The sequence below is a fragment of the Nyctereutes procyonoides genome, unplaced genomic scaffold, assembly GCF_905146905.1.
Source record: "Nyctereutes procyonoides isolate TBG_1078 unplaced genomic scaffold, NYPRO_anot_genome, whole genome shotgun sequence".
Taxonomy (NCBI): Eukaryota; Metazoa; Chordata; class Mammalia; order Carnivora; family Canidae; genus Nyctereutes; species Nyctereutes procyonoides.
This window is the reverse complement of record NW_026575142.1, coordinates 25,744,565-25,770,092: the sequence shown is the minus strand read 5'-3', so window position 1 is coordinate 25,770,092 and position 25,528 is coordinate 25,744,565. Positions and strand designations below refer to the sequence as shown.

At 36.7% G+C, this 25,528-nt stretch overlaps 1 protein-coding gene across 10 annotated transcripts in view; it reads left to right on the top strand.

Moving 5' to 3' along the window:
- Positions 1 to 25,528, top strand: part of MARCHF7 (membrane associated ring-CH-type finger 7) — a 54,110-nt gene that overhangs the window by 6,925 nt on the left and 21,657 nt on the right. For 7 of the 10 annotated variants that reach the window (XR_008662138.1, XR_008662139.1, XM_055307922.1 and 4 more), the window contains exons 2-4: positions 11,250 to 11,414; positions 23,419 to 23,614; positions 25,264 to 25,431. Coding sequence is in view for 8 of the 10 variants with exons in the window: in XM_055307922.1 (XP_055163897.1) it covers positions 11,262 to 11,414; positions 23,419 to 23,614; positions 25,264 to 25,431 (517 nt within the window). In the remaining 2 variants the exon portion in view is untranslated. The other 3 variants (XM_055307923.1, XM_055307925.1, XM_055307926.1) reach the window with 3 other exon arrangements.

The window sequence follows — 25,528 nt, the reverse complement described above, 5'->3', positions numbered from 1 at the left end:
TTTCTATTTTGTAGTTCTTCAACATGCTTTAGCATTTTTATGGCTTCTTGTCTCTTTTTATTTTTCAAAGGTCAACTAAGATGTTACCTCCTTTGAAATCTTATTTGGAACTTTTGGCTATTCCCCAGTCAGTGCTCTCATGGCATTTTCAGATCTTTATTGTTTTTAAATGCAATTCTTGGAGGGGTGAGAGTATTTAATCTAGAAGTTGGCGTAATTGTTAATCTCTGGTAATTATTCCAGTCGGGCTTCCTGACTCTGATCCTTTGTCAGTGTTGAAAAAATTTCAGCCAGTATCTCCTCAGTTTTTTTCTCTGCCCTGGTCATTTTCTAAATTCAACTGAAAAGTACAGTAGACTTCTTTACTTTTCTATCAGTGTCTCTTAAACCCTCCATTCTATACTTACTGTCAACTGTTTTTCCATGCTTCATTTTGGACAATTTTCTTTTAGCCTATTTTCCCTAGTTCTTCAGTTTTGCTTGCTTTACTGTTAAATGCCTCAATTTTCCACTTTGCTCATATTGGGGCCATGCTCATTTGGTTTCCTGACTCTCATGGCAATGGGTTAATTTTTTTTTTTTTTAAGATTTTATTCATTCACAAGAGACACAGAGAGATAGATAGAGGCAGAGACACAGGCAGAGGGAGAAGCAGGCTCCATGCAGGGAGCCTGACTTAGGACTCAATCCGGGGTCTCCAGGATCACAGCCTGGGCCAAAGACAGCGCTAAACCGCTAAGCCACCAGGGCTGCCCTTTCCTTGTGTTTTTTAGAGGTCTTGTAATTTTTGGTTAAATGGCCAAAATTGTAAGAAAAAAAAGTAGTGACTGAAATAATATTTAAGCTTGGATCTAGACATACTCTACTTCAGACTGCTGGTGTGATAGTGGAATTAGTTTAGTCTGTAGTTGAGCCAGGCATTTTTTTTTTTTTTTTTAATTAATGAGAGACACAGAGGAAGAAAGAGAGGCAGAGGGAGAAGCAGGCTCTGGAGGGAGCCCAACGTGGGACTCGATCCTGGGTCTCCAGGATCAGGCCCTGGGCTGAAGGCGGCACTAAACCACTGAGCCACCTGGACCGCCCAAGCCAGGCTTGATCTTTATTATCACTTTAACTTCAGAGTTCCTCAGTGGTAGACTGCTACTATGTAATGTGAAGCCTGGGGTACTGGAGGATTTCTTTTAGTAGTATTCTACTAGCTTTAACTTCCCGCAAGCCTTGTACATCTGTACCATAAAGAGAGATCTCTCTCTCTCTCTCTCTCTCTCTCTCTCTCTCAGGCTGTTGTAGCTCTCTCAGCAGTAGGCTGCCTTTTTTTCTTATTTAAAGCAAAGCTTATGGTAAAAGGGAGTGTTCTTAGTTCTGTATATCTTTCTCTAGTCTTAGGCAGGCTGTCTAAAACTAAGTCCTCAGAGGTGGGGTGGTCCCCAAAGTTCTGTTCTCCCGGCCTCCTAGAGTCCAGAGTGCAAGCAGACCCTTGCCATCTCCCCCCCCCTCCCCCTGCAAAAACAAAACAAAACACTGATTTCTGCCTTGTATTGATGGGAGGATCTTGGGCAGCAGGTTTTATAGCCCTTCTGCAATGGTCACAGACCTTTGCCTTGTATAGTCTGTGCTGGAAATGGGTTTCATACCTCCCTTCTTAGTCACAGCCAATCCCACCTTGTACTCCTGCAGGATCTGGGGCCTGGATGAGCTCCTTCAAGTTCTTTTCTTAAGCATAGACAGGCCCTGCATGGTCATACTACAGAGAATGAGATTTCATCTCTCTTATCTGTCCTCAGTCTTTCATATGAGGCCTATGGAAAAGACTCACCTTGTGTTGAGGCGCCCCCAGAATTTCTAATCTGTCTTACACTAGCAAATATTTACCTTTAGGTATTTAAAAATTTAATAAATTTTGGCTGTTTCTTACCAGGCTTTTTGGTGGCCACCTTTGTTTTTATTTTTTCTTTTGAGGGGCTTATCATTCTGTTGTTCATTTCATCTGTTTGCCTTATGGTCTCAGCTCTGGTGTACTCAAGAAAAGTGATTTAATAGATTATCTGGCTCACTGTTACTATGTTAGTTGGGGTGGTGTTCTCTTGTTTTCTATGCATTCAGCAGAGAGGGAACATTGAAGCCCAATTTTGTTCAATTTGTCTTATTTTGCTTGAAAATATTGAAGCAGGGAAAAGTTGGGAGACTAGTAAAATCAGTATCCACATAACCATGCCTTATGCATGTCCTGGGCTGTGATTTCTTCTGCTGGACTCTTTAAATTTAAAGTGAAAATTTAAATTTTCTGGAAATTACAAATGCTCCCAGGGCAGGAGGGTCTTTTGTATTTTCATATCTCTTGGATTCCTAATTTCCCTTCATAAGTTGTGTATGTACTTATTTTTATTCCACTCCCTCTTCTCCTGAAATACGAGTTTAGGAAATAGATTTTATTATTAATATTTCTAAAATTTAGCACCCTACCTGGTATACTGAAAGTACTCAGTAACTTTTATTTTATTTTTTTTTAATTTTTATTTATTTATGATAGTCACATAGAATGAGAGAGAGAGAGGCAGAGGGAGAAGCAGGCTCCATGCACTGGGAGCCCGACGTGGGATTCGATCCCAGGTCTCCAGGATCGCGCCCTGGGCCAAAGGCAGGCGCCAAACCGCTGCGCCACCCAGGGATCCCACTCAGTAACTTTTAAAAGTTGAACTGCAACCAGGTTGTTTTGTTTTTTTAAGGTGACAATTGGAAATTAGGTGGAAACGGGTTAGAGTTCTGGATGCTGGGGCAAAGAATTTAGACTTCTTTTCTAGCAAGGTCCTATAAAAAAAAAGTTTGGAAATGGAACCATTACAAGTAGAATGAAATACAAAAGACAAAAATATGTCCATTAATGATTTCACTTTAGACAGCCTAGCATGGTATTATCAGAAACTTAATTTTGGGGATCCCTGGGTGGCGCAGCTGTTTAGCGCCTGCCTTTAGCCCAGGGCGTGATCCTGGAGACCCGGGATCGAATCCCACATCAGGCTCCCGGTGCATGGAGCCTGCTTCTCCCTCTGCCTGTGTCTCTGCCTCTCTCTCTCTCTCTATCATAAATAAATAAAAATTAAAAAAAAAAAAAAAAAAGAAACTTAATTTTGTTGGTTTACCCAGAGTAGCCCTGGTATCCAAGTAGAGTCTTGCTGAAAACATTGTAAAATTCAATTTTAATGTGTTTATATTCTAGTATAAGTTGTGAGATAGTTTTTTCAGTTTTATTTAACATGTCATGATGAGATCTTGATAATTTGCAGGCAACATTGGGCACAAAATTAGAGATTTTTACAAGTCAGTGATGAATTCCTTTGGGCTTTTTATCTGAACTGAGAGAAGGTTTAAGACAAGATTATTTCCACAGAAGAAATTCGAATTGTGTTGTTTATAGGTAGAAAACACCTTTTTTTCCCCTAAAGATTCTTTATACTGTTCAGCAGATCCCTGGAAAACATGAACTTGTTTTAAAGAGCTCTTCAGAGTTTCTGAGGAAGCCTAGCAGAATGAAATTATCTTTAAAAAGTTAATTTTCCTAGTAACTAACAAGTCACAGGTTTATGAGAGTAACAGACCCCATAAATTGTGATGTTGGTAGGAATATCTGTTTTCCATTCCTGTTGCTTTATGCCAGTCATTATTAAAATGCTTTAAAGTGAGGGAGGGTACACTTGACCAGAGTAAAGTCACAACTAACTAGGTAAACTAAGCAGTTAAATATCTGATCCAGAGAATCTTCACCCAAGCAACCCTCATTTCCAAAGTTGAAAAGTTCAATAAAGTAAAAACCCTCAAGTATGGAACAAACAATTTTTATCGCTCATTTTCTTCTTTCTGCATTCAGGCCAAATCTGGAGAATGGAGAATCAGCCCTTTGCAGCTGTCAGTGCCTCAGCTTATTCAGATATGTTGATAAGGAATATGAGCACACGATTCAGGTGGACTCCTGATGCCTAGGACTTGCATGAGGCTTAAAGAGAGTATGAATTAAGTGTGCTGTGAAAATTTCATAGCAGTCATGCATACTATATACAACTAGCAGATAGTCATGTATCCCTTCTGTTCAGGCTCATGCTCCACAGTCCTCTGTGACTTCAAGTATTATAAAACCTAAGTTCAGGGACCTCTGGGTCGCTCAGTTGGTTAAGCATCAAACTCTTGATTTTGGCTCAGGTCTTGGTCTCGGGTCGTGAGATTCAACCCTACATCAGGCTCACATGCTGGGCATGGAGGCTGCTTAAGATTCCCCCCCCCCCCCCCCCGCATAAAATAAAATAAACACAAGTTCGGGATGGAACTATCAAGAATTTCAAGATGTCAGTAGTACAGCTTTCAGTCAAGTGCAGGATCCTGTATATGTCACATGCCTATGAAGCCAGCCCTGGAGGTAATGTTTATCTAATTACCAAACAACTGTCTAACTCAGGAATCAAACCTTAAGAAATACAGATTTAAAGACATACAGTGTTAGAAAAACGAAGATTATTTTACTATTGAGGTAAGATTGAACTTAATGAACTTTTTTTGCTGTATTCATGAAGTCTTGGTTAAAAATACTAAGCTTCAAATACATTTTTCTGATAGTTCTTGCTTATACCTTTCTTTTACAGCACATACAACAATTTAAGTTAATGGTTATTTGTGTGGGGTTTTTTTTTTTCCTCTTCCGGACCACAATGTCTTCATAGTCACTATCTCAGTGTTTGCATTCCACGTTGTCCTCTCATCTCATCCCCTTGTTTAGTATTAGTTAATGTACCTTGCACACACTAAGCATCTAATAGGCTTGATGTCTCCATAGTACGATGCAAGTGGTCTGGAAGCAGTTTTTCAAGGACTGCGCATTTTATTTTTTTCTACAGTTTTTTGTACTTTTGACCTACAACTTATGCAACCAAATTATGTAAGGTTTCTGCTAACACCTACATTGTCAGAATTCAATCAATTTATATAGAGGAGTTGCCAAAAATAGTTTCATAGAGTATAAATTCTGTATCTCAGAGGACTGTGCCTCTTTGCCTTCTCCCAAGAGGTTTGTTTTGAGCAGATTTCCTACTAGGTTAGTTTCATTCTGCAAGTAAAGTGCAAGTAAAAATTGAGTATAAATACAAAGTAAACTATAAGGTATGATGAAGAAGCATAATCAGGGGATCCCTGGGTGGCTCAGCGGTTTGGCGCCTGCCTTTGGCCCAGGGCGCAATCCTGGAGTCCCGGGATCGAGTCCCATGTCGGGCTCCCAGCATGGAGCCTGCTTCTCCCTCTGCCTGTATCTCTGCCTCTCTCTCTGTCTATCTTGAATAAATAAATAAAATTAAAAAAAAAAAACATAATCATTGTAGAACCATCTATAGGCCTATATCTCAAAAAAACATTTTGTCTCTCTGTTAATATCCTCATCACAAATACAGTCTCTTGTTTAGTTTTATATATATACATATACACACACACATATATATATATATATATATATATATATATTATATTAGAACAAACAGGGAGAAGAAGCAGACGCCCTGCTGAGCAGGGATCATGACCTGAGCCAAAGGCAGACACTTAACCAACTAAACCATCCAGACTCCCCCTTGTTTATAATTTTTATAGTTGTCTTAATAAAATGATAAATCTGCAACTTCTTAAATCATTTGAGTTTTTACATATCAGTAACCATTGCTCTTCTCACTAATTGTGTATGCTTTCCATAAATGTCCTATTCATAATCATTTCTTTTTAATTGAATATTTTATATGAATATAGTTTAATTTTTTTTAAAATGTTTTATAAAAAGCTGAAGGTAGGGAAGGTAGGGGCATCTGGATGGCTCATTGGTTAAGTGGCTGACTCTTGACTTTGGGTCAGGTCATGGGATTGAGCCCTGTGTCCAGCTCTCCACTCAGCAGGGAGTCTGCTTTGGGGTTCTCTTTCTGCCCTGACCCCACCCACTTCTCTCTTTCTCTAAAATAAATAAATCTTTAAAAAAAAAAAAGAAGGCTAGAAGATGGAAAAGATTTATGTTAGGCAACTGTATGCTTTACTATCCAAACTAGGCCACTTTTAAGAGACAACCCAAGGCTATTAATAATTGTCCTGGGGTAATGAGCGTGAATTAGGACTTTTCTGGAGATACTTGGCAACCAGGAGATATGATCATATTAATTTAAAAAGGAAAAGAGTAATCCTTTGCCCCACCCTTCATTCCCAATCCCTTTGCAAAGGCATTGACCCTCAACTTTTTAGCTGTTCTGGGATTTACCTTCACATTTCTAAAGAACTTATTTATACTATTCATGATTTTTAAGTATCCTATGCATTTTCATTATTCACCATTGTCTTCATTGCCCCAGTCACTTCCATCCCACAGCATGTTTGTGGCAAAAAAAAAAAAAAATGTTTTTTAAAGATTTTATCCATTTATTCATGAGAGACACAGAGACAGAGGGAAGCAGAGACACAGGCAGAGGGGGAAGCAGGCTCCCGGCATGAAGCCCGATGTGAGATTCAGTCCCCTCCACCACCACCACCCTGAGATCACACCCAGAGCCAAAGGCAGACGCTCAGCCACTGAGCCACTCAGGTGTCCCTGTAGCAAAAGTACTGATTAAATACCTTATGTTTCCCTTATAACTAAATATTTACCCAAGTTTCACCCCAAACACCCCATTTCTTGTACAATAATTTTTCCTAATGAAGAAAACTTAATTTGCCATTCTTTCTTTGTACTTAGCAGTTTTTTCCCCAGTTGTGTTATGGTCTCTGCCATTTGCCACAATAGTTTTCATGTGACTTCCCCCTTAGAATTTTGCTTTCATTATCTGCAATCCTGGTCCAATCTGGATTAGTAGTTGTTCCCTAGGCTTTCTTTCTACATACTTTTGGAACTATTTCCTGGGTTCTATGTCTAGACTTTTCCTTTTTTAACTGTTTCCTGGGTTCCATGTCTGTTTCTTTCTTTACACTCCTGTTTTTCTAGGACATCGTCTTCATTTATCTTCCTATGATTTTTGTCTTGATTTATGATCTTTTTAAAAGATCTTGAATGAAAAAATAAATAAATAAAAATAAAAGATCTTGAATGTCTGAAAATGTGTCCTGTTCACCTCACATTAAGTTGCTAGATTGGAATTCAAGGCTAAACATTTTTCTCACTACTACAGGCATTGCTTCATTGTCTTGAGAGTTCTTAAAGTTGTAACTAAGAAGCCAATACAGGATCTTCTCTTTTTTGTTATAAAATTTCAAGATGATAAATTGTGCTTATTAGTGTTGGTCTTTTTTTTTTTTTCTTTCTTTGATCCTGCTGGGTACTCTGGATCCCTTTCAATGTGAAGATTTGTATCATTCAGTTCTTTGGTAATTTTCTTCTTTCTTTATCAATCATGGCTGGAATCAGATAATTCCCCTGGTTAATTCTCCTATTTTAAAGCTGTATTTTCTACTCCTGGGAGGTTTCCTCAATTTATTATGCTTAGGTTGAATTTATTTCATTGTATCACAGTTTTTTAAAAATGTATCCCATTTTGAATGTCCATAAGCTCTCTATTATAGTCGTTACTTTCTTTTTCTTTTTTTTGTTTTAAGATTTTATTTATTCATGAGAGACAGAGAGAAGAGCCAGAGACACAGACAGAGGGGGAAGCAGGCTCCATGCAGGAAGCCCGATGTGGGACTCAATCCTGGGACTCTGGGATCATGCCCTGAACCAAAGGCAGACGATCAACCACTGAGCCACCCAGGCGTCCCTACTCCAGTTTCTTTCTTAAGCATCCTATTTCATGAATGGATGTCTTTTGATCTCTTTGAGGGTAGTAGTTAGTTCTTTTCCCCCCAAATGTTCTTTAAGTTCTTTTTTTGTTTTTTTTTTTTTTTCTGATCTTTCATATTGGAGGACACTCCATGATCCTTAACGTTTATCTGAAAGAAGCACTAAAACTGATTAGAAAGTCTTGGTGACTAGTAGACTTTGCTGTGGGGTGGGATATTCATGTGGCAAACTAGCTTGGTAATTGGGAGCAGTCCAAATGTCCAGAAATCTTCTGGTGTTTTATTTGGTGATCCAAGAATAAAATCCCTTAATTTTAAGGCAACATTGTAGAAATAGGACTAGGAAATAGATCTCAGGTCTCAACAGTGAGCCTATAGATATTGTTTTATTTTTTTTAATTTTTTTTAATTTATTTATTTATGATAGTCACAGAGAGAGAGAGAGAGAGAGGCAGAGACATAGGCAGAGGGAGAAGCAGGCTCCATGCACCGGGAGCCCAATATGGGATTCGATCCCGGGTCTCCAGGATCGTGCCCTGGGCCAAAGGCAGGCGCCAAACCGCTGCGCCACCCAGGGATCCCGATATTGTTTTATTTTTTACACTTAACCCCTGCAGAGATGATTGTATACTTGAGTGGTATGGTTTACCTATGAAATCCTATAAATACCTTCCTTTTGGGAGAATGAAGCTAGGGGAAGAATTTGGCCTTTTACTGCTCATTTTTAACCCTATGCATCTTTTCTTTTTAAGGTATCCTCTATCTTCAGGTCTTGGTTCTTTTTAGTGTCCTAAGGCCAAATGCTTTGCTTCTAGTTTCTACCTCTTCCTAAGGGCCTAGGATGTGGTTTTATTTTCTTTGCTTAATTATTGTGCCTTTCCTCCTCTTTTGGATTTTCCAAATATACATTGAAATCTCTTGCCTCCTTTGGCCCCCTTTAGATTCATTTACCACTGTCTTATCAGGGTTTTGGCAAGAGGGGCAAAATAGATGCTTTAAGGATGATCTGTCATTTTTTTAAGATTGTATTATTTATTCATGAGAGATCGAGGCAGAGACCTAGGCAGTGGGAGAAGCAGGCTTCCTATGGGGAGTCTGATCAAGACCTGAGCCAAAGGCAGGTGCTCAACCACTGAGCCACCCAGGTGCCCCATCTGTCATGTTTTTAACTGGAAATTCAAAATTGACCTTTTGATCAACTTTCTTTGATTTAATCATATCTCAGTATAGCTTACTTTAGTTTGTCATAAGTTGGATATTTTTAATGGAAGAATTTTAATTGATAATGCATCTGTTACATCTTTTTCATGTTTATTATGTAAGTCTTGCAATGTAGACCATATGTGTTGGTGTTTTTTCCTATCTTCATTCTCTTAACTGTTATTACCTGATACCATGTATTTAAAGTAAATATTATGAACAAAAGAAATTTCTTTTGTAGTAACTTTTAAGGTAGAAAGTTGTGATTTATCCAAGTTGGCAAGTTAATAAGGTTACGCGCCAAAAATAGATTAGGTATTTTTACCTTAAATGTTAACATTTGAATTTTTTTATCCCCCCCCCCCCCGCCCATTTAAGGACAAGGGTGGAATGTGGGGGGTGGTAGAGACAGAGAGGGGGATTCCTTGACCAACCCAGAGCCTAAGGCAGGGCACCATCTCACAATCCTGAGATCATGACCTGACCAGAAATCAAGAGCTGGATGCCTAACAGAGCCACCCAAGTGCCCCTAAATTTGAACGTTTTAACAAAACAAGTGTACCTTACCCAACTGGAATATCAAATAAGTGAAGTCCATCTGTTTGTAGTTGCTTTAATGCCAGTCCACTACCAGAACAAGAAGGGAACTTTTGACCTTTAAAGTAGGTAGGGAGAAGTTGAAGAGATTATTGTGATTTAAGTTTTTTGATACATAAAAGTAATGTCTTTATAGCAGCATTATTTGTAATAGCCTAAAATTGGAAACAGTTTGGGCAGCCCAGGTGGCTCAGCTGTTTAGTGCCACCTTCAGCCCAGGGTGTGGTCCTGGAGACCCGGGATCAAGTCCCATGTCAGGCTCCCTGCATGAAATGGAGCCTGCTTCTCCCTCTGCCTGTGTCCGTGCCTCCTCTCTCTCTCTGTGTGTGTGTGTGTGTCTCTCGTGAATGAATAAATAAATAAAATCTTAAAAAAATTGGAAACAGTTCAACATCCATCCACAGTAAAATGGGCAAATAAATTACACGTGTTGATACAGTGAAATTCCATTTAACCAATTAGAGTGAACTTACTACAGCAACATGCTACAATACAAATGAATCTCACAAATACAATATTGAGCAAATAAAACTATACATAAAAGAGAATATGTTGTATGATTCCATTCATATACACAGGGATATGTGTCCAAAAGTAGAGCACTTCTGTGAAACTTTGTAAGCTGAAATTAGTGAAGAAGCAATTACCATTAGTTTGTATGGGAAAACTTCGGAGCATTCCCAGACCCAAAAAATAACCTCTCTGAGTTTTATGATACGGTATGCCACATCCTGCTAAGGGATGCACAATATATATCGAGATAAAGTACAGAAACTCATAGACACAGTTTAGAGTTTGGGCAGCTTGATGCTGAGATGATGAATGTAGTCCTGGGGAAGGAGATTGGTGTTGTCACTTGCTACTCAGGGTACATACTTCCTGGTATGATGGCTTGCTACGGAACAAATGCTGAATTCTGTTTTTTCACTTTTCACCACCTTTTTATAAAAGCAAAAGTTCTCTTTGGATTTCTTTTTGGTGAAAGCAGGTACTAATGTAGGTCTTTTCTGGACTTTTGAAAAGTGGGAGGTACCTGTATACTTAAAAGCTCACATAAAACATAAAACTATTGTGACTCTTGGTGTAGGTTGAAGAATGTTTAGTAATGAAAAATTATTCTCACTTTTGAGAAAGTGAGATAGGAAAACAAATTATAGCATAAGATAGCGTGTCTTAAAAGTTTGTACAGAGCAGAAGCACGCAAGAAAAATGGTTAGTTCCCTACCATTACTAGTAATTGAAGGGGGAACAAACGGAGTTTCTAGGTACATACAAAAGGCCCGTGAAAACATATTGTGATGGGAGGGTGTGCAAATAGTATAGTATAGTTAATGTTCATGATATGAGTATTTAAGAACTAAGAATAGCAGACAAGAACAGATTAGTGTTGGATTCCATAGAGAGACAAAATTCAGGGAGGAAAAGAGCCCAGGCTTTGGAAACAACTTCAGTTCATCATCCCACTTTTACGAGTTTGCTTCATTTCATGGGCAGTGGGAAGCCTTTGGCCTTTAGACTTAGAGGGTTGTTGATAGTCTCATAATTCACCATGCCTGATGTAGTTAATTTGCATGGTTAATTCTTGATTTGAACTGATGATTAAGGAGGATTCTTAAGAATCGAAGGTTTGTGTGTTTTCCCAAAGGCAATTAATCAAAATTTGCATTTCACAGGAAATCTCAAGAATGGAGTCTAAACCTTCAAGGATTCCAAGAAGAATTTCTGTTCAACCCTCTAGCTCTGTAAGTGCTAGAATGATGTCTGGAAGCAGAGGAAATAGTTTAAATGATACCTATCACTCAAGAGATTCTTCATTTAGACTGGATTCTGAATATCAGGTAACATCTTAATTTGGGATATATGTACACAGTCTTTTTGAAAATCCCTGGGGCCACTTGGTTTTTAGATTTTAGGAAAGTAGTAAGTGTAGTTAATAAGACCCTCAGCTGGATCTGAGGCATCCTTTAATAAAACACATGAGTATATCTGCAGGAAAATGAATGACTCTTCACACCAAGAAACAAAAATTCAATATTTTCTGTCTTTGTGAACTTAAAAATTATGAAGGCAGCATTGTGGTCTCATATAAAATCATTATATACTGCAAAAAAAAAAAAACAAGAAAAATCATTATATACTGTATTTCAAAGACCTGGAAACTTAATTTAAAAACATATAAGTATTAGTTTATAAATTTGACTCAATGTGGATGACTTGGTCAGAGGATCAAAAACTGTACCCTTTCTTGAACATTATATGTATTCATCTGACTTCTCTGCATGTACGCAAAGCAGCGGTGGAATAATGATTGTTAAGTGTTTTTCTTTAGTGTGGCTTCTAAATATTTTGCTTTTAGTGGTGGGTGATTATTAAATTGACAAACTGTCTTTTGTGAAGATACATTACTAAGAGTCTTTTAGATGAATTTTGGGGCTTTACTCATGGTTAATGAGTTTGCAGATTCATAATCTACATAAGCTGCTCTTATGTAGTTAATTTTCCTTTGGATTGACAGCACTTGTTTTGAAATGGCTTTTTAGTGTTTTAAATATAATGATTGTAGTATAAAATAGTCTAAATCTCAGAAGGCATGATTTCTAGGTTTAATGCAATTCATATTGCTAATCTTTCAAATTTCAGTTTATTGCATTATTGGCTGAACAGCTAATGAAATCATATGTGGTGTGCAAAAGTCTAATGTTTAAGTAACTTGAATCAAAGAGAATCCTTTAGTGAAAATTTCCATTAAAGTATTTATAAATTTATATATCATGTGATGTATGACAGAATCTCATTTTAAACTATTTCTCCACCATAATCGTTTTATAAAATATTCAGAGGAAGACTAAACTAAAAATTTTCTCTAAAATGCATATATTACATATTTCCTCACTTTCTATGAACTACTTACTGAATCTCATTTTAAATATTGGTTGATAATTCATTTTTTTTACTCTGTTGCTAGACAAAAAGAACACTTGAGGTACAGAATCACATATTTGCATTCTGTAGAGAAGTTCTGGGTTAAATGAGTATGACTTATTAAGAGCACAGATTTTTTTTCTGTATTCATAAAAAATTTGTCTACAGTTCTTTTTCTAATTTTTTTTGTATAGCTTACTAGTGAGGAACAGACTCTGAAACCAGACTGTACTTCTAGATTGGAGTCCTCTTCCACTACTTGCTAGCTGTATGAACCTGGGCATGTTACTTTACACTTTTCTTTCTTATTTTCCATATCAGTCAAGTTAGATGAATTATTACACTGAATGAGAATAGTGCCTGCAACATGATAAACACTATATACATGTTAGCTGCTACATTTGTTTTTATTATCATTGTTGTAGTTAATTATATTAGGTCCTAAAAGTCTTAGCTATATATATAGAAAATTGGGATCCCTGGGTGGCGCAGCGGTTTGGCGCCTGCCTTTGGCCCAGGGCGCGATCCTGGAGACCCGGGATCGAATCCCACGTCGGGCTCCCGGTGCATGGAGCCTGCTTCTCCCTCTGCCTGTGTCTCTGCCTCTCTCTCTCTCTCTCTCTCTCTCTCTCTCTCTCTCTCTGTATGACTATCGTAAATTAAAAAAAAAAAAATTTTACTGACATTCACTTGAAATATAAGTATTTTCAAGACTGTATTCATTCCAGCATTTTATTAATGTCATAGATTACTGTGAAAGTGTTTTCATTGTAGAAGTTAAACAAATGCAAGCATAAAAAACGATTTGTGTCTTTTATTGATTCTTAAGATAAATCAGGGTTGGAGTTTTTCTTAATGTTTTCAATTTCTTTAAATGGCATCTTATTTTTTTTTTAATGGACTATAGGAATATTTCCAATCTTAACTACTACTACCCTGCTCTTTAGTTTTGGTTTAGAAACTGAAACTTCTGTGTTCTTGCACAAATTATTTTATATCTGTGTTTCTTCTGTAAAGTGGTGGTAATAGTAACTTCTCAACGTGGTTATTATTAAGGTTAATTGAAACAAATAACACACTGAAGCTCTTAAAATGACTGTGCCTGGGACTTGGAGTTCAAATGTTTCCATTTATAATGATGAGGATTGTAATTGCTATTGTTACCATTATTTCCTGGCTTTATATTGGTTTAAGTAGATTATGTCCTTTAAGATACAGTATATGTCATCAGGATATTTAAATAACATATTATGTATTTTATATAATATTTTCAAATTTTATTCAAACTCAATTTGCCAACATATAGCACCCAGTGTTAATCTCATCGAGTGTCCTCCTTAATGCTCGTCACCCTGTCCCCCTACCTACATCCCCATCTGCAGCCAACCCATGGTTTCCCAGAGTTAGGAGACTCTCATGGTTTGTCTTCCTCTCTAATTTTTCCCCACTCAGTTCCCCCCCTCCCCTTATGGTCCCTTTCACTATTTCTTATATTCCACATATGTGTGAAACCATATGATAATTGTCTTTCTCTATAATATTACTACTACTCACCAAATATATTTAATGAATAAGACCTTTAAATATCAAAGGGAATCCTTTTTTTTAACATTGCTGATGTTTTCTCACAATTGTTTGCAACATAACACTCCCCTTATCTCAGACACTTAGTAAAGCTAAAGCTTGAGAAAGAAGGGTCAAGACTAGGCTTGTGATAAATCAATTTCAGTTAAGGATTAAATAATAGGGAAATAACCTTATATAGTGCTTAACATTTTATAGAACATTTTTTGCTTTTAATTCTAAATAGGATAATACTTGTGTCATAGATAAGGATCTGAAATCTGGAAGTAGTTTCCCCTAGTCACATGATGAATATATAGTGTACCTAAGTCTAAGAATCCAAGACTTAGGGATAGCATTGTTTCTTTGGGAAAATATAGATTCTAAGTTCCAAACAATTGATTTTCTGAGGATCTTTTGGTTCTCAGCCATTTGTAAACTGGGATGCCTCTATTATTAACCTTGCTGATATTTCTGTTACTTCATCTTGAAGTTTTTGTTGCAATTTGAATGGTTCAAATGTACCATGATCATCTTATCTCTTTGTTAACAGTAAGTAGAATTTTAAATATTTTTAAAAGAAAATTTAATTCCTTTAATTCATATTGTTACAAGTGAAAATTTGAGAGCATTCTGTAAATATGTATTTATGTAAGTTTCATTTACTTTATGTAAGTTACCATTTGCATACTGTATTATCTCAAGAATTAAAAGAACCAGTGGTCATTTTTTTTTTTTTTTTTAAGATTTATTCATGAGAGACACGGAGACAGGGACAGAGACCTAGGCAGAGGGAGAAGCAGGCTCTCCCTGCGGGGAGACTGTTGAAGGACTCAACCCCAGGACCCCAGGATCACAACCTGAGGCAAAGGCATCAGGTGCTCAACCACTGAGCCACCCAGGCGTCCCAGAACCAATGAACTTCAATACATGTTTGTCTACTAATACAAAGTTAGCTGCCAAGGAACTAAATAGCATGCATGCGTACAAATAAATACAAGTAGCCAAGAAAATGAGAATAGTTTTTAAATGGAATCAGAAAAATAAATAAATAAAATGGAATCAGGACAAATATAGTTAAAATACTGAGAGTAGGTCAAAGTTGTAACAATGATAGGCGTTTATAAGCCATGCATTGTTTTATTGTTTTATTTTTATTTTTAAAGATTTATTTATTCATTCAGAGAGAGCGAGAGAGAGGCAGAGACACAGGCAGAGGGAGAAGCAGGCCCCATGCAGGAAGCCCGATGCGGGGCTCGATCCCGGGTCTCCAGGATCACACCCCAGGCTGCAGGCGGCACCAAACCGCTGTGCCACCGGGGCTGCCCCCATGCATTGTTTTAGAGCTAAACATAGACTCTTGTTTTGGGCATCAGGAACGTCACAGGGAAATCGAACCAGCTCTGTAAGGTGTTTTGTTCATAAGGAAAAGAAATCAATTCCTCAAAGAAAGTATTGCTTGCCATTTGGGTCTGAAAGGGGATAGTGTATGATCTACTAGACATCTTCAGTGTAGTATTCCTATTATTAGTATATTCCTAGTAGAAACTAGAAAATAAGACTTCAGATTAATGTGGCAGTGGATGCTGTAGCACACGAATACTTAGAAGAGGTCAGAGTTCCGTGTTGTTGCTTATGGCTAAGATAATTTTGGTCTGGAAAATTTTCGAGGCAGGAATTAGCAGTCCTCATAGTCATGGCATTGATCCATGGAATGAGCCAAAGAAGAATATTACATTCTGGACTTGTTTCTATTACCGTGTATTAAAGGATTTCCAAATGATTAAGCATTGTCCAGTAGATAGTATTGGTTGTATTTGCAGTCATTGTTAAGGTTCTTTAAGAATAGCTTTATTGAGATATCAGTCACATAACCATATGACTCACCCATTTAAAGTATACAGTTGGGCACCTGGGTGGCTCAGTTGGTTAAACATCTGCCTTTGGCTCAGGTCATGATCCTGAGGTCTTGAGTTTGAGCCCCACTTTAGGCTCTCTGCTCAATGGGGATCCTGCTTCTCCCTCTCCCTGCTACTCTGTCTACTTCTGTGTGCCCACACGCATGTACTCTCTGTCAAATAAATAAAACTCTTTAAAAAATAAAATAAAATATACAGTTTGGTGATTTTTAGTAATATTCACAGAGTTGCACAAATCATTGCTGCAGTGAATTTTAGAACCTTTTTATCATCTCAAGAAAAATCCCCAGATTCTTAAGCTATCACTGTACTGCGCCTCCATTTCAGCACCAAGCAACCAGTAGTCTACTTTCTGTCTCTATGTTTTTCTGTGTTGGACTTTTCATTGACATGAGTAGAATCATACACTGTGGTCTTTTGTATTAGCTTTTTTTCACTTCGCATGCTTTCAGGGTTCATCTGTGTTGAAAGCATGTATCAGTACCTCATTCCTTTTTACGGATGAACAATGTTCCATTGAATTGGGTATACCTTTTTATAGGTGAATAATAGTCTGTTCTGTGGATATATCTTTTTGTTTATTCATTCATCTGCTCTTAAGACATTTGTGTTTCTATCTTTTGGCTTTTATGAATAATGGTGCTATAAATACTCGTGCAGTTTTTATGCAAACTTATGTTTTTAGTTTCCTTGGGTTTATACTAAGCATAAGATTTTTCGGTCATTTGGTATAACTCTGTGTTCAGTTTTTTGAGGAGCTGCCAGACTGTTTTCCAAACCAGCTGGACCAGTTCATATTCCTACCAGCAATTACAGGGGTTCTGATCTTGCCACATCCTTGCCTACACGTCTCATACATTTTGATTCTAGCCATCCTATCATGGGTGTGAAATGTCTCATTGCAGCTTTGATTTAGATTTCCTTGATGACTCATGATGTTGAACATCTTTTCATGTGCTAATCAGCTACTTTTTTAATTATGAAGAAATGTCTATTCAGATCTTTTGCTTATCTTTAAATTGGGTTCTTTGTTGCTTTATCACTGACTTGCAAACGATTCATTTTAAATTTCACTATTTTGTTACTAGTGTATGGGAAAACCTTTGACTTTTTTAATATTTTTTTTAAAATATTTTATTATTTATTCATGAGAGACACAGAGAGAGAGAGAGAGGCAGAGACACAGGCAGAGGGAGAAGGAGGCTCCATGCAAGGAGCCTGATGTGGGACTCGATCCCGGGTCTCCAGGATCAGGCCCTGGACTGAAGGCGGCACTAAACTGCTAAGCCACCTGGACTGCCCCGACTTTTTTAATATTAACCTTGTGTTCTGCGGCCTTACTGTAACCCTACGAGGGACTATTTTGTTGGTCCTGTGAGATTTTCCACATAGAAGGTGTCCTCTGCAAATATAGTTTTATGTCTTACTCCCAATCTGAAAATTTTATTTCCTTTTCTTACCTTATTGTATTACTTAGGACTTCCAGTGCAGTGTTAGGAATGGAGTAAAGAAGAACCAGATAAGCCCAAAGTTAGTGGAAGTATGGAAATTAAAAAGATCAGTATATAAGTAGAGACTAAAAAGACAATACAAAAGATAAGTGAAACTAAGACCTGATGTTTTTTCAAAAGCTAAACAAAGTAGACTAACCTTTAGCTGGGTTCACCAAGAGAAGAGGAGGATTCAAAATCAGAAGTGAAATAAATGATACCATAAAAAATAGGAAGGAACATAAGGAACTACAATGACCAATTATGCTCCCAAAACTGGACAGCTTATAGAAATAGGTAAATTCCTGGTAACACACAACCCAGTAAGCCTGAATCATGAAGAAATAGAAAGTCTGAGCAGGCCGGAAATGAGTAAGAAGATTAAATGAATCAGTAATCAAAATCTCCCAACAAACAAAAGTCCAGGATCGGATCGTTTCACTTGTAAAAATTCTAACTTCTCAAACTTTCAAAAAAAACAAGAGGATGTAACACTCCCAATTCATTTTATGGGGCCACCATTACTCTGATAACAAAACCAGATGTGGACACTACAAGAAAAGAAATTTATAGGACAGTTTCCCTGATGACATATGTACAAGTCTCCAATATGTAAAAATCCTCAACAAAAATTAGCAAACCAAATTCAGTAATAAGAGGATTATATACCATGATGAATACAAGGATGGTTCAGCAATGAAGGATAAAAATCATGATCATCTCAACAGATGGAGAAAAAGCACTTGACAAAATTCAACATCTAATTATGGTAAAAACTCAGCAAAAGTATAGAGGGAACATACCTCAACATAGTAAAGATAGTACAGGACAAGCCTTTAGTGAACATCATACTCAGTGGTGAAAAACTGAAAGCTGTTCCTCTAAGATCAAACTAAACAAAAGTCAAGGATGCCTATTCTTAACCACTTTTATTCAGCATAGCATTGCTAGCTCTAGCCAGTGTAGTTAGGTAAGAAAAATAAAAGGTTTTCAAATGAGAAGAGAAAATGTAAAAACCGCCTCTCTTTTCCAGATAACATGATAATATTCATAAAAGCCCTAAAGATTCCACCAGATAATTGTTAGAACTGAATAAATTCTGTAGAGCTGTACTATGTAAATTCAATATACAAAAATCAATTGCATTTCTGTAATTACTAGAAATTAAAACAATCCTATTTGCAACTGCACCAAAAAATACTCATGGGATATTAACCAAGGAGGTGAATGTTGTATACTTAAAAATATGAGACTTTGATAATGGAAAAAGTTGACGACACAGGTAAATGGAAAGCTGTTCTGTGGCTTTGGAAGAATTAATGTCGTTAAAATGTTAATTCTACCCAAAATATTCTACAGATTTGGTGCATTTTCTACCAATATTCCAATGGCATTTTTCACAGACATATAACAAAACAGTCCTAAAATTTGGAATCTCAAAAGATCCCAATGGATAAAGCAATCTTGAAAAAGAAAAACAAAGATGGAGGCATCATGCTCCCTGATTTCAAACTATATTATCAAAACAGTATGATATTAGCACAAAGCAGATACACAGATCAGTGGAGCACAGTAAAGAGCCCAGAAATAACCTACACATGTGGTCAGTTGACCACAGTAGAGGCAAGAATGTACAGTGTGGAACAGAGAGTCACTCTTCAGTAAATCGTCTTGGGAAAACTGGAAAGCCATTTTGTAAAAGAATGAAACTGGGCCACTGTCTTACACAATACACAAAATCAACTCAATGGATTAAAGATTTGAACATATAGACTTAAAACCATAAAACTCCTAGAAGAAAATATAGATGGTAAGATTCTTCTTCTTGACCGGGGTCTTCATGATAATTTTTTGGATTTCACATCAAAAGCAAAGGCAGTCAAAACAATAGTAAACAAGTGGACTGCATCAAAACTAAAAAGCTTCTGCATAGCGAAGGAAATTGTCAAAACAAATGATAAGGCACCCTGCAAAATAGGAGAAATCATATACCTGATAAGGGTTAATCTCAAATAAATAAATATTCATACAACTATGTAGCAAAAACAATTTATTTTTTTATTTTTATTTATTTTTTTTAATGTGCAGGAAGGTGGTACCTGGGTGGCTTAGTTAAACATCTGACTCTTGATTTCCTCTCTGGTCATGATCTCAAGGTCATGAGGTCAAGCCATTATGTTGGGTTCTAAGCTTAGCAGGGAGGCTGCTGGAGAGTTTCTCCCCTCCCCCTCTCCCCCATAAATAAGTAAATCTTTAAAAAGTAATATATATTTTTAAAAAATGGGCAGAGGATCTGAATGGACATTTTTCCAGAGAAGACATTAACGGCTAATAGGTACATCAAGAGGTGTTCAGTGTCACTAATCAGGGAAGACCTCACACCTGTTAGAACCTCACACCTGTTAGAATTGCTGTCAAAAGAAAGAAGTAGCAAGTGTTGGCTAGGGTATGGAGAAGAGAGAACCCTGTGTGCTGTTGGTGGAAATATAATTGGTGCGGTCAGTCACCATGACAAACTATGAAGATGCCTCAAAAGATTAAAAATATACCCACCATATGATCTAGCATTTCCACTTTATGTATCTGTCTGAGAAGGAAAGATGCTAGTTCAAAAAGATATCTACAACTGCATGTTCATTGCAACATTATTTACAACAAGCAAGACATGGAAACCACTTACTTGTCCATTGATAGATGAATGGGTAAAGAAAATGTTATGTGTATATACAATGGAACATAATCTAGCCATAAAAGGGAAAGATACCTACCAATTGTGACAGCACGTCAGGCAAAAAGACATCCCTGCGGCACCTGGTGGCTCATTCAGGCATCTGCTTGAGGTTATGATCCTGGGATCCAGCACCACGGCAGGCTCCCTGCTCAGTGGAGAGCCTGCTTCCCCCTCTCCCTCTGCAGCTCCCTCTGTTGTTCCCCCTGCTTTTGCTCTCTTCCAAATACGTTTTTTTAAAACGTTAGTTTTAACTAACGTTAGTTAGTTACAAAATATTCCTTAGGATGTAATGGACAGTATGGTGATTATAGTTAATAATGCCATGCTATGTATTTGTGGTGATAGAGATCTTTAAGTTCTCAGTCATAAGGGAAGACCATTTATAACCCTGGTAGTAGATAATAACAATTTTTTATTATTTGACCCATGAGATCATGATCTGAGCTGAAACTAAGAGTCAGATGCTCAACTGACTGAACCACTCAGGCGCTTCTCTTTTGGGTTTTTATGGAGGGTTTCATTACATAGATTGACCTGACTAATCATTGGCCATTAGCTATTTAATCCCTCGTCCCCTCCCTTTCTCTTCCCTGGAGGTTGGGTAGTGAGGTAGGAATGCAATCTCTCTTCCTTTAAAAAAAAAAAAAAAGAATTCCTTAGGTTGTTAATTTAGAATGGTAGAATATAAATGATGCAGACCAACGGTATTTGAACATTGGACAAAATTGCTAGGAGCCAAAAAAAAAGATTTTGATTTTGAACTTAAGCCAGCAGAAATACTGGTCAGAACCTTTATTTTTCCTTTCCATACGTTGATATTAACAAGCATTTTTTTATCTCTGGGATGACATATAGGCTGCATGGCCTGCATTTTAGCATTGCGAGTCATGAAAATCGTTTCCTGAATAATGAATGTGTCTTTTCCCACCAATATTCAGTGCCTGAAAATTAGATTAATTTTAGACTTTTTTGTTCATTTCTCAATGTCTCTAAATTTGAAGAGTTTTTATCTTACAGTTACTGTTCCCTTGTTACAAAGATTTATTTTTGTGTTATTTCAGTGACTTCATAGTTGATTTTCCTACTTTTTGATTCCTTTTTTTTTTTTTAATTTTCCACGGTGCTTTAAGGATCTAAGAGGTAGTTGATCTGATAATATCTCGTATTTCAGTAGCTCTCAAAGTCATATTTGCAGAAGTGCTATTCAATAACAATTTGTCAGGTCCATGCAAAGCAAAAATAAGAGATTTTACAAATAAAGTTTATCCACTTTAAAAGTCTTCTGTTTTATTCTCTTAAATCCATCATATTTTGGGAGCAAAAAAATGCCCTTTTTAAAAACAGGATGGGAATAGATGGTATTTGTTAATTTAGATTTCCTTGCTTGTCAAAAGTGGCAGTTCTTTCTAAATTTGGAATTAGAACATTTTTATTGGGACGCCTTGGTGGCTCAGCGGTTAAGCATCAGCCTTTTTCAGCTCAGGTCGTGATCCCCAGGCTCCTGAGGTCAAGTCCCACATCAGGCTCCCTGTGATGAGCCTGCTTCTTCATCTGCCTATGTCTTTGCCTCTCTGTGTGTGTCTCTTATGAATAAATAAAATCTTTAAAAAAAATAAATTTATTTTTGGGGCACCTGGGTGGCTCAGTGGTTGAGCGTCTGCCTTTGGCTCAGGTCATGATCCTGGGGCCCTGGAATCAAGTCCTACACCAGACTCCTCTTGGGGGGCCTGCTTCTTTCTCTGCCTATATCTCTGTCTCTCTGTATCTCTTGTGAATAAATAAATAAAATCTTTAAAAAAAAATTATTTTGGGGGCACCTGGAGCCTGCTTCTCTCTGCCTGTGTCTCTGCCTCTCTATGTCTCTCATGAATAAGTAAAATAAAATCTTAAAAAAATTTTTTTTTAATTTTGGTCTCTGAAATTTAAAGGTCTTAGAATTACTGGCCTATAGCATATGGTCCCTAATATCCTAATAACAGTGTATAAGATGGTTTTGAAATATCTAATGAATTTTATCTCTTATGCTATTCCAACTCATTGATTTGTGGAGAAGGCGTGTGAGACCAAGTTTGTACTAAGCTGAAGCCACATTCAGTTAGCAAAACAGCCTTGTGCAAGGGATGAATGTAATCCTGATCTGGCCGACTCCTTATTTAGCTTTGCTCCTCTGCTTTTCCATGTGTACAAGGTTTATTCTGTAGAGTTAACCATGAACTAATACGGTTACCTGAATGTGTGCAGTATGCTTTTTATAATTGAGGCATAAAGGAAGAGGACACTTTGAACAGTTATGATTGAAATACTATGTTCTTATTCAAACCTACATTTTTAAGGGGACGAACTAATCCTTTTCCTTTTTTATGCCTTATGTTGAATAACCAATTAAAGAGTTAGGGGGAAGTAAACTAGTTTGTACATTCTGAGTGATTTTTATGTTATGGATTGTGTTAAAAGAAAACTTTGAGCTAAGAGGTTTGTTTGTTTTTTTAAGATTTTATTTTTTCGTGAGAGAGAGAGAGAGAGAGAGACAGGCAGAGGGAGAAGCAGACTCCATGCACGGAGCCTGATGTGGGACTCGATCCCAGATGTCCAGAATCACACCCTGGGCTGAAGGTGGTGCTAAACCGCTGAGCCACCCAGGCTGTCCAGAGCTAAGAGTTTTAATAAGTACTATGTTTAATATTATCTGTTCTTGTTTCGCTCTTGAAAATATTTCAGATAATAAGATTTAAAAAAAAATACCATTTATAGTGTAAGATTGTATTTCCTAGAATAGGCATTAGATGCAGGATAAATCTTCTATTATTTGAAAAGTCTTGTTTTTAGAGTAGTTTTCATAAGTTTATATATTGATTATTTTCTTGATCTTCTGTCCATCTTTAGAACAAGAAACTGGTTTCTCAGGAGTTTGAAGTAATTGAATCAAGGAAACAAAATGTTAATAAGATTTTTTGTTGTTGTTTTGCTCTTCAGTTTTTCCTAACCATGTTTTTTTTATATATAGTTACATAGAAGATTTAATCTAAATCAAATTGATTACCCAGCAAAATACAATATAAAGTAAAGTGACACATGGGTAGAAAGGAACAAAGACTGAAAAAACTACGTGGCAGAAAAATGTGTACTTATGAGGAATGAATAAAATTGGGGATTAAACTTAATAGACTGAAGGCAAGTGTTTCGTTGTTCCATCAAAACCCTTTTTTGAAACTTACAGTCCACATCAGCATCAGCATCTGCATCACCATTTCAATCTACATGGTATAGTGAATCTGAGATAACTCAGGGAGCACGCTCAAGATCACAAAACCAGCAACGGGATCATGATTCAAAAAGACCTAAACTTTCCTGTACAAATTGTACATCTACCTCAGTCGGGAGAAATATTGGACATGGTTTAAATGCAGTACCAGGTAAGACTTAAGTCTGTGTAAGAGTCACTATATATGCATTTTGAACTAAAGCCTTTTTCCCCCAAGACATAGTTGTATTAAGCAAGTAGAACATATGTGAGATAGTGGGTCAGAAATGTAGTGGAATTTCCAAAATCCTACCTTAAGTTACTGCTACAACTGAAATTATTGTTTGTACTGAAATTAACTCTTTGTTTTGGAGTTTGTTCTAAATTTGATAGAAATATCTTAACACAAACAGGTCTAGAATATTTTGAATAATTAGAATTGCTGATATGTACACTAAAAGTGACTGACATGTATTTTGCTGATTAATATAGGAAGTCAGTTTTTTAATTGTTATGCTAGGAAAGCCAAATTTACGGACACATATTTATATTTCCTAACCTAAGCATATCTTTTGTAAATGTTGTGGTATATACTTATTTTTCAGAAACAAATTCTTTAAACAAAAATAGTTGGTATTCTAGTAGGAGTTCTTTATAAGGAATCTGAAAGTATTCTAGCTGTCTAGCTGTATGGCATTTGGACAAGTCACTTAACCATTCTGGGATTTAGATGACTTATCCATAAAGCTCCATACATGGTATTTTGTACTCACAGACATAAATTTGTTGCACAAATTGAAAAGATGTTTCTTTTCCTTGAGAGGGCAGGAGGCTCTCTCCTCACACCCTCACTCCTCTTCAAATGAAACACTAGGGAATTCCTGAAGTAGTTTTAAGATGAGACAATTTGTGATAACACATTTGGAAGATAAAATTCTTGAAATGCTTATGTATTATCAATTGAATTAGTGTAAGCGATTCCTTTCTATTTTGATAGGCAGGACCGCCTTGGGAAAGACACTGCCCATCTGAAGAATATTAAGAGTAGTGTGATGGGTAAGAGCAGACTTGTCCTTAACATTGTAGAGAAACACCATTGTGCACAGATATTTTTGGTCTCTTCTACTCTGTGAAGGCATAGCATTAAATACCCTGGGCCATTTCCCTTAATGAGGAGGAATCAATAAGGCTATTGGGACTAGGAAAGGAAGAACCAAAATTTCAAGGTAAATAGTTAGGGGGGAAAAGTTTTGAGACTTATTTTGTCAAATATGATTTCATTTAAAATTTAGATTATGATTACAATACATTAATTCTTAGAGTAAGAGTGAACCAAGTGTGATGTCAATGATAATATTTCTAATAAAATATCTTCAGTGTCTAGTAAAACATCTTCCATTTTGGATGGCTTGATTTTGATTTTGGCTGTTCTTTCCACTGTCACTTTCATTGATTTTTCAAGAAATTCTGTATTTTTTGCAAGCTTTGCATTTTTGTTCTGTAAATTATTTTACATCATGCTTACGTTGTATGGTCAGATGTTCTAAAAAGTGAGACATTGACATCACGGATGGGTGGTAGGTTTTAGTGTTAAAGAAAAATGTGTTTGAGTAGGAAATTTTTTTAAGTGATTCATTAGTGAATAAGCGACTTCATTAGTGAGTAATTTTATATTTTGTTGAATTTTGCTTCTGATTGCCACGATGTAACCTTGAGGATTCCTATAATAAATCACAATAACCTCCCTATGTTATACTGAAGATTTGTCATCAGAAACCTTGAAAGCTTTCTCTGAGTTAAAATGTCTTCAATTATTTTAAGATTCTTCTTGGAGGCATAATCAAGTTCCTAGATCTTCATCAATGGTACTTGGATCATTTGGAACTGACTTAATGAGAGAGAGAAGAGATTTAGAGAGAAGAGCAGATTCTTCCATTAGTAATCTTATGGATTATAGTCACCGAAGTGGTGATTTCACAACTTCATCATGTATGTATAAATTGTATTGTTACATATAACGTACCTAATCATGTTACATTTTCCTCTTTATATCATTAAAATCACAGCACAAATGAATATACAAAGT